Genomic DNA, 9,690 nt, shown 5'->3' with positions numbered 1-9,690 from the left:
GATGTGGGGCTCGATCCCAGGACACTGGGATCATGACCTGAGCCGAAGGCAGAGGCTTAACCCACTGAGCCACCCAGGCGCCCCTTGTGACCAGTTTTATTGAGGGACTACTATGTGCTGAACACCGGGCTAGGTGGCGGGATGCTGAGATGCCCAGCACCATGGCTCTCTCACACGGGTCACCTTGAATAATCTGGGCTAAATTGTTTCCTATAATTTAGCGAGTAGATAACCAGTAAAAATGGTGTGTGAGGGAGAAAGCCAGAGCATGTGGGAGTGCTTCAGGTAAATTTCCTTATCTGGCTGGCAGGTGGAGTACAGAGTGACAGAAGGGCTTTCTGGAAGCAATACCACCAGAATGGAACCTGAGGCTTGAATCTGGCAAAAGGGGTGGGGGTGGGAGGATAGTCATTCATTGCTAAGCAGAGCAAATGGCCTGGAGTCACCATCACCAAAACTAAGGTACCTGGCCATGGGCTGCCATGTCCCTACAGAGGGCAGATAGCGGAAAGAATGAACACGAGGCAGCCCAGGGACAGGAGAGAGCCCTGGTGGGAGTCAGAGGACCTGAGATCCTATCTAAGCTCTGCCACTCACACGCTGTGGGGCCCCGGCAAGTCTCTGTCCTACCTAGATCCTCAGTTTCCTCCTGAGAGCCAGATGGGGTTTGATTGTCTGTCTGCCTCTCACTGTGGTGGGGGAGGGATAACCCCATGTGCTCTGTCTCTAGAGGCTGCCTGCCTCTATTCCCCATTCTGCCAACATTTGTCAAAGGTTTCAAGCAAACATGACCAGTGGGAAGGCTGGATCCATAAGCAAAGGTATCATCACCAAGAAGAGAGACCACCCAACTTCAAGTGTATGAGGTGCTGGGAACTGGCCATTCTCTTGTCGGAAGGCAGCTGAAGAGGACAAGCGTCAGGCTGGGGTTAACCACGGGGCAAGTCACTGCCATCCAAGAGCAGACTGAAATCTCCAGGGAATGAGATTCTTAAAAGAATCTTTGGTATTGCCATTGCCTTGATAAACTTTTAGTCACAAAATTCAGATTCATTTTAAAAATTCAAGTAGCATGAAGAGAAGGGTATATGATGTTTAAGTTTATCAAAAGAGCACATGAATTAACGCAAGGAAGCACAGAAGCCAATGGGGTGCCCTGGGGGGGCACAGTCAGTCTGAGTGCCCAACTCTTGGTTTCCCTTCAGGTCCTGATCTCAGGGCCATGGGATCTCACCCCTGATCGGGCTCTGTGCTCAGCGGAGAGTCTGCTTAAGATTCTCTCTCCCTCCGCCCCTCCCACTCACACTTTCTCTTTCTCTCTAAAATAAATAAATCTTAAACAAAATACAGAAATTGGATATAGCAAAGGAAATTTTTCTGGAAGTGGAGGTGGCTGGATCGTGGGATGTGGTGATTCTGGCACAGCTGGTGACGGAACCTGGAAGAGCTCATGTTCAGTGAACACTTGCTCAGTGCCAGGTCCTGGGAGACCTGTGTCACCTGACTGTGCTCACCATTGGGGCTGAAGGCTGTTAGAAAACCTGTTGAGAGAGTGAATGAATGAATGAATGAATGAACAAGTGATTGCCAAGAATCGAAGGCAGGGATGATTCTGTCAGTAGCAAATGCAGGTGCTTCCCTCACTCTGGAGGTCCATAAAGGAAAAATCATTCAGTCCCAACTAAAGACACTTGCCCACTGGGATTCACCAAGAGTATGGTAATTAAAACCAGGAGGCTCAGAGCTGTGTTCCCACAATTTCTGCAGATAACGAGGAGGAGGATCCAGGGAGGGGAAATACTGCCTCAGAGTCCCAGGGCAGGCAGGGTTGGCCACCACTGTCAGGAATGCCTGTAGAGGTCAGGTAACACTGAAGGGAGGAGGCCTGGGGTCAGCTGTCTGTCTCTGTGCACAGGACCTGAGTTCAGGCCACACTGGGGTAGCAGCACAAGAACCTCCCCCTCCACGTCTGCACTCTGCCCGCCACTCACATCACCTCTCTGGGTTGCAGCAGGGAGGTCCCGAGGGCCCCACCCAAGGAAGACACGCTCTACCCAGCAGTGACTCCTCCTGACGCTTGCTCGGGGGGAGCTTAAGTGCCTACTGCCCCAAGCTCCTCAGCTTCAGTACAGATGGGGGACAGCAGTTAGGGCAGGGATTCCCAGAGATGTCCCACTGCCTGAGAACGCTCTGGAAAGCTTATTAAAATGCAGATTCCAACCCTTGCTGCAGACCTACAGAATCAAATTTCATTCATTCATTGAATCAACATTACACACCTACAAAGACCAGGCACTATTCTAAGTACTGGAGATACAGCAATGAACAAAACAGAAGTCCCTGCCTTCATGGAATTTACATACTGGTGGAGAGAAAACGTACAGTCACCAAGTGACGACAGTAGATCAGATAGTAATAGGTGCTGTGGGAGAAAAGAAACAAGGAAGGGATGAAGAGTGACAGGGGTCAGGACTGCCATTTCAAACAGGGTGCCATTTTAAATATTTGAGCAAAGACCTCAAGAGGTAAAAAAGCAAGTTGTGCAGATAGCAGGGGTAGGAGCATTCCAAGTGAAGGAAGCAGCAAGTGCAAATGATCTGAGGCAAGAATGTGCCTGAATGAATCTCTGTATTTCTTGATCAAGCTCAAACACTACAGTTTGAGACCACTTCAGCAGAATAACAGCATCCTACCCAGAAGCCAGACCCTGAAAAAATGGAGCTTGTTGTGGAAATTGCTAAAAAGGCAGAGAACAAGGACTCAGACTCCCTTGGCTTCTGAGGGAGAAAGCTAAAGATCTCGAGGGGCTGCTTGGATGAAGAAAGTGGTCATTGCGGGCCCTTTCCTGCATGTGTGGCTACACAGGCCCGACACCAAAACAAAAATGCCTGCAGAGGAGGAGTTTGGGAGAGACAAGGCATGAGCACACACAGAGAGTGTGACATTGCCTGGGAAGACATTCTGAAAGCTTCGCTTTGAGTTTTAAACACAAACGTCCCTTCTGTCACGCCTTATCTCCTTCAAACCTCCAAACAATCCCTGAGGTAGGAATTCCACATCCCAGTTTCAGAGATAAGGGAAATAGGGTTCACAGAGGTTAAGAGCACACAGCCAGAAAGAAGGTAGAAAGAGCTGGAACTGAAAAGCTGGCCAAAGGCCAAATTCTGTGCTTCTGTGCTCTTCCCACCAGAGCACATTGTCTTGGGAAGGAGAGAAAAGCAAGTCTTTAAGCAGTGGCCACACATCAGCTGTAATTATTATTAGTTGTTGTTGTTGCTACTGTCACTGAAACTCAGTCTCGGGGCACCCTTTGCACCTTAGAGCTTGCTCAGCCCCCTCACTGCCATTACCTCATGTGTCCTCAGTGGCCCTGAGGCAGGTGGGGCAGGCAGGGCCTGATGTCCCCACATGGCAGAGAAAACCAGACAAAGACCCACAGCCAGGAAGTGGCAGAGCTGAGACCAGAAACAGAGTCCATGCGTGTTTCATTTCCAGTTTAGCCTCATCTGCAGAACTCCCTGATGCCAGGGGCTGGAACTTCATGCCCTTGGCCCAGACTAGGCCCTCTATCATTGTGTGTGGAACTGACCTGACTTGGCCTGATCCAAAGTAAACATGAGTCCTGTGCCGAGTGAGGGGATGCCCCAGAGAAGCCAGCCCCAGATGGAGACTGCTCTGGGCTGGGTCATAGAGCCGCCTTCCCCCAAGTCAGGCTGGTTGTGTCGGAAGGGCCTTTCTGCCCTTTGCAAAGGCATGATGGCTCACCTCCTCCCAGAGCCACGGTCTCAAGGGTCTCTTCCTCTCTTCTTGAGAGCTCAGCTCAGGATGGAGTGGGGTGGGGGAGGGGACCCGTTACAGGTTACACCCCCCAGCCCTGTCCACACAGGGTTATTCCAACCGGCATCAGTCCCCTTCCCACCATGCCCGTTGCCCACCTGAGGTTCTGCAAGCCACAGGATCCCAGGACTGAGCGCTATTGCTCTGCCTAGCCTCCCGGCACCCCTCCCAGCACCCCTTACTGCCTCCAGTGATATCCCGCTTTACCCATCTGCTCCCCCCGAGTGGGACAAAGACAGGCCTTTTCTTCCCAGAGGCAGCCCTCATTTCTGTGCCCTGGATGCCATCCTCTCCTCCCTCCTTGGAGGCCTTGTTCCATGCTTTGGCCTCAAAGGATGCATGCATCCCCTCTCCAGACAAAGGAAATCACCAGAGCTAAGGGATGGCCACCCAGATTTCTTAAAAGCTCTCCAAGCGATTCTGATGTGCCACAGGGTCTTGAGAACAGCCTGACTTTTGAAAAAGAGAAACAGAATAGAACAGAATACAACACAATACAACTGAATAACACAGACCAGACTATACTAGAAAATATCACAGCGCTCTGCACATTAGAAGGCTAACTATTGTAGCTTAACGTTTTGTTTCAATAGCGTGTGCTATTGTATGAGTGTGAGTAGGCGTGTCATCCTGGGTCATGTTGTAAATGTCTTTGTTGGTGTGGATTATGGTTAAAATGTGTGTGTGTGTGTGTGTGTGTGTGTGTGTGTGTGTGTGTGAGAAGCATTGCTCCAATTCCTGCCTTAGCTTCTGATTCTCTTTTACAGTCAAAAAATCTACCTCCTTGGTTGCTCTTCTTCTGTATCTGGCTTCCACATTCCCCAGCCCCAGCCCCCAAAGCTTCCTGCTGAGGTTTCCAAGGTCTGCACCTTCCGAATCTGGGGGCTTCTTCCCAGACTTGGTGTCTTTCCACCTGTCTGTGGGTTCGTTCAAATAAATGACTTTCACTCTGGGAATTTTCTCTGTCCACGGAGTCTGTCATCCTCCAGTCTCTCACCAACTAACCCTCCTCCTCCCTCCTCCTTAATGTCTCATGCTCAGTATTCTCTCCAGCTTTTTTCCTTCTGCCCTCTTTTCTTTTTTTTTTTATTAATTTTTTAATTTTTTTTATAAACATATAATGTATTTTTATTCCCAGGGGTACAGGTCTGTGAATCTCCAGGTTTACACACTTCACAGCACTCACCGTAGCACATACCCTCCCCAATGTCCATAACCCCACCACCCTCTCCCGACCCCCCTCCCCCCAGCAATCCTCAGCCTATTTTGTGAGATTGAATCTTTTATGGTTTGTCTCCCTCCTGATCCCATCTTCTTTCATTTTTTCTTTTCCTACCCCCCAAACCCCCATGTTGCATCTCCACTTCCTCATATCAGGGAGATCATGTGATAGTTGTCTTTCTCCGATTGACTTATTTTGCTAAGCATAATACCCTCTAGTTCCATCCACATCGTCGCAAATGTCTGCCCTCTTTTCTTTGTTACCCTCTCCTCCCAGTCAAGGCTTCAGTTATTCTGTGTGTAATTTCCTCCAAATTTCCATTCCCGCATTTCCCTCTCTTTAGCCCTGGCTGTGCTGCTGACTAGCCGTGTGTCAGCCTCCTGGGAACGGACACAAGTCCTAGGGAGGGGTAAACACTGACAGGGCTCAATACAGTCACGCACTTGACCGTGTCAAGCCACGAGGCAAGCATCCCCATTTGACAAAATGTCATCCCCATTTTACAAAGGAAGAAGCTAAGACTCTGAGACACTGGGGTAAGTTTTCATGGTCACTCCTCCAACAGTGGAGAGGAGCCTAGAGCCCATGACTTGAGACTTCAGCCCAGAGTTCTTCCCCTTCGCGCCACATAATAGAATTCCACAGGTGCAAAAGCAAAGCTACGTCTTGTTCATTAAACCAGAGGTGCTCGACCAGAGCTATGCAACAGAATTAAGAATGCTTTAAGAAACAGAGATGTCCAGATTCCACCTTAAACTTCGTATCAGGATCTTCTGAGGAGAGAGGTTGTCTTGTCTAGCTTTCTGTTTTGAGGTAATTACAGATTCACAGTGAAGTGCACAGAAATGTACAAAGAGGTCCCGTGCCCTCTCCGCCCCTGCCCCCCGGCCTCCTGCAACACTGGCATCTTACGTACCTACAGCACAATATCAAAATGAGCACGTGGATGTTGCCTCCGTCCGCAGAGCTTTCAGATCTCTCCAGGAAGACATGTACCCATTTGGGGTTGAGTATGTAATTCTGTGCAATTCTTGTCTCATGCAGCGTTGAGGAGCTACCAGTACAGTGCGGACATTTAACTGTACCATCAGCATCATATATGTTTGAGTAAAGCCTCTGACAGCTCCCATCCCCGAGGAAGACCATCCTGAGGCTCCCGTCCCACTACTCCTTCTGCCTCTCTCCCCTGGGAACGTACCATCTCTTCAGAGCCACCCTGGCTTAAAACCAAGCCAAAATTCACCAGCCCTCCTTAGGCCTCCCTGCCCTCAATCCCCATAGCCACCCCACAGCAGAAAAGGGCCTAACGAGGCCTCTTGCCTGGGAGATGTCCTCACCCTTGGAGAGATGGCTCATTCGTCCTTTGCCTTCTCATTGTGTAAAAGGGGAGGGGCCAGCAGGCCTGGGTGGAGCAAGTCGGGGTGCATGGGTGGGCTAGTCAAGCTGTTCTGGTGTTAGCCACTGGGGGATGGGAGCTCTTGTGGGCATCCATTCCATGGACACAAGCAAGGGAACAAGGAGCTGTGAGAAGTGGGAGCTGAGCCCCTTCCCGTATCACTCATAATAGACAATCATCTTTAAAACTATGCTGCCAGGGGGCGCCTGGGTGTCTCTGTCATTAAATGTCTGCCTTCAGCTCAGGTCATGATCCCAGGGCCTGGGATCGAGCCCCACATTGGGCTCCCTGCTCCGCGGGAAGACTGCTTCTCTCTCTCCTACTCCCCCTGCTAGTGTTCCCTCTCTTGTTGTCTCCCTCTCTGTCAAATGAATAAATAAATAAAAATCTTAAAAAAAAAAAAAACCATGCTGCCTATTTGTTTCCATCCTCTGATGTCTTTTCCTCCCTTCACACCCATGGAACAATTAGAGTCAAGTGATTCATAAGCACTGCCCTTCAGAAAGCTCTGAAATTCGCCTCATAGCAGCATTCCTACACTTCTTACTACATGAGAAAATGAAAAAGAAACTTTGCTTATAGAGATTAAATATATTTCAAGTATCTGATATGTTTCAGCTTTAATTGATAACAAAACACAAATTGCCCATCTGAACTTCTCATTACAGCAACTGATTCACTGGAAAATTTACTACCTGACACCCAAGAAAGCACTAAAGAGAACATAGGCCCAGTGACTCTATGATCCTGTGACCCGGCGGTCTGGTTTCTAAAATCATGCATTATCCAAAGCACATCCATTTTAATCATCCTATCAAGAGTGCTGGTTTTAAAGCCATCTCGGTACCTGGTCTCTAAGTCTGGAGAATATTATGGGGGCAGTGTACGTAGGCATGACAGGCCCTGAAATTCACACCAAGGGAAAGAGGTAGCTGGTAGTGGCTAGAGAAGGGGGGATAGGATGGGGGGGGGGCTCGAATCAGTGTTTGGGGGGCCACCTGGGGCTTTACTAAGGCCAGACAGAGCAGGGAGCAGGGCATCCAGCAAAGAGGACAGACTTTGAGTGGCTCTGTTATTATCACCATGTTACATACCCACTACCAGCCCCACCATTGAACCACTGAGACCTTCACCATCACCAACACCATCGACACCTACGCCCTCCCCTGCCCCAACCACTGCTAAGACAACACAAACTATCTTCCAGGCAGATGCCAAGGAACATCACAAACTGAATGGACGCTTCCCAGAAAAGAGTCCCTGGGAAGGTTCACCATGTACGTGGTGGGAGTGGAGGTCAGGGCTATTTGCCTTACGCTGCAATAGAACACTAGAGAAGACAGTGCCCAGCCAGTAAGGAGAAGCTGGGGGACCAAGCCCCTCCAGGATGCAAAGAGGGCACGCCTATGGAAGGAACCTTCCAGAGTGGTGACCCTCAAGGACCTCCCATCTCTGAAGCAACATCTCAGCGAAGGAGCAGGGGCGGAGAGCCGTAAGAAAATGAGAACCACCCTGGGGGGCTGAGCCCAAGGGAGGCCGGGCACTCACCATTACTGCTGTTGTCATCCACCAGGATGATCTCCTTGAGTAGGTGTGGGGGCGTGCGCTCGATGGCTGAGTGGATGGAGCGCAGCAGCACGGACAGCGCTTCGTTGACGAAGATGAACACGATGCTCACCTCCGGCAGGCTATCGGGGAAGGAGAGGTTGTGGCACCTAGAAAGAATAGCCAGGCTCTTAGATCTGTCAGGGACTTGGGTGGGGTCTCCCCAGAGGCTGGCCCACCCCAGGTCTTGGCTCTAGCTTTGCGGGAGGGCTCAGGAGTCCAGATTCTTCCCCAGGCCTCTGATGTGATACATAAGACAAGCCCTCAGTGTGCAACAGACAGGCTCACACCATTACAACTGGTGGGAACCACCAGAGAGTCTGAATCTGTCACTGATGATCCCAGCTGAATAGTTGTACAATTAGCACCAAGGGCAGTACCTGGAATCCATTAAGTGGTCACTGAGTATTTACTGGAAGAAAGACTCAGTATTTCTTAACCCACTAGGATAGAAAACGCAAGCAAAGGGAAGTTTTCATCTTTTCAAAATGGCAGTCAACATCTAGGTGAAGGCAGATCTTTGGTGATCTGGCCTCAGGAGAGAAATACGTGTCCTTCCTGAGACTTTGAATTCCAGAGGCCACTCTGCCTCACTCCAGGAGGCATATGTGCCTGGGATCTCTCCTACTTCTCATTCATCACCAGGATCCAACCTCCAGAACCAGGCTGAAACTAGAGCCAGAGTCTCCACATGAATGAGGGATGGAAGGACAAGTCCAATCTCATTTCACAGATGAGGGCACTAAGGCTAAGAGAGACTGAGTCCCCATCGTGAGCTTCCAAGACAGAAACCCAACTCTGGCCTCTGACATCTACACCAGGGCTCTTCCTTCCAGGAAAAATGGTTGCTGGAGAGATTGCCTCTAACTGTCCCATTTCCCCCCTAATTCTCCTAAAACCCTGAAGTCATTGGAAGTCTCTTACCCAAAGGACTTGAGCAAAACTTTAAAGTCTGCATGCTCTTCTCCATGGGAAGAAGAAGGCATCACGACTGCAAGCATTGCCTTAGTGGGCAGGAAACCATGGCTGGTGACCTGCTCTGGCTGAAAGGAACCATCCTTCCAGAAGGCATTGCCTCCCATCTTCAGGATAGTTGAATGAAAGCAAAGAGCAGAAATTATAGGCCGTGGGCTCAGAGAGGAGGCTGTCCACTCCCCCCACTGGCCACAGACGGCTCCGGGGCTCAGAGCTGGTGACCACGTTGTGTGGCTCCAAAGTGGGAGGTGCAGCTGGTCATAATGCGCAATTTGAGCATAATAGCACCGAGTTTCTGCTTGTCGGCAATTAAAGTGCTGCAGGATAGGAATGGGCCTGTTCTTCCTTAATGAGGAAGGCTGCAGGGTAACCAGAGCCGAGCAATTTGGAGAAATCACCGTGGGGCCCCAGCCTGCTTAAGAGCAGGAGATTAATAAACTAAAATCACTGTCTCTATGGTTACCAGAAATTTACAGAAACTTTTCCCATTCTATTTCCAGCTCTCCTTCTCTTTCGCTAAAGAGGGGTGGGGGAAGGGGAGGAGTTGAACCTTTTCCCAAATCTGCCTTGTTCTTACAATTTTAATAAAACCACCAGGTTAACAGATTGGTGTGGAAGGCATTCGTTCTTGTATATAATGGAATAGATGTTTATT

The 9,690-nt window shown here is 49.8% G+C and overlaps 1 protein-coding gene across 1 annotated transcript in view; it reads right to left on the bottom strand.

The window, feature by feature from the left end:
• Positions 1-9,690, bottom strand: part of LOC111159475 (polypeptide N-acetylgalactosaminyltransferase 18) — a 342,809-nt gene that overhangs the window by 145,662 nt on the left and 187,457 nt on the right. Inside the window, exon 3 of the mRNA XM_022521983.1 lies at positions 8,004-8,170. Coding sequence (XP_022377691.1) covers positions 8,004-8,170 — 167 coding nt within the window. The remainder of the gene's footprint in view (positions 1-8,003; positions 8,171-9,690) is intronic.

This window comes from Enhydra lutris, unplaced genomic scaffold (assembly GCF_002288905.1).
Source record: "Enhydra lutris kenyoni isolate GAN:26980312 unplaced genomic scaffold, ASM228890v2 scaffoldscaffold68, whole genome shotgun sequence".
Lineage (NCBI taxonomy): Eukaryota > Metazoa > Chordata > Mammalia > Carnivora > Mustelidae > Enhydra > Enhydra lutris.
Note: the sequence above shows the minus strand (reverse complement) of the source record. Positions and strands in the feature narration are given on the sequence as shown.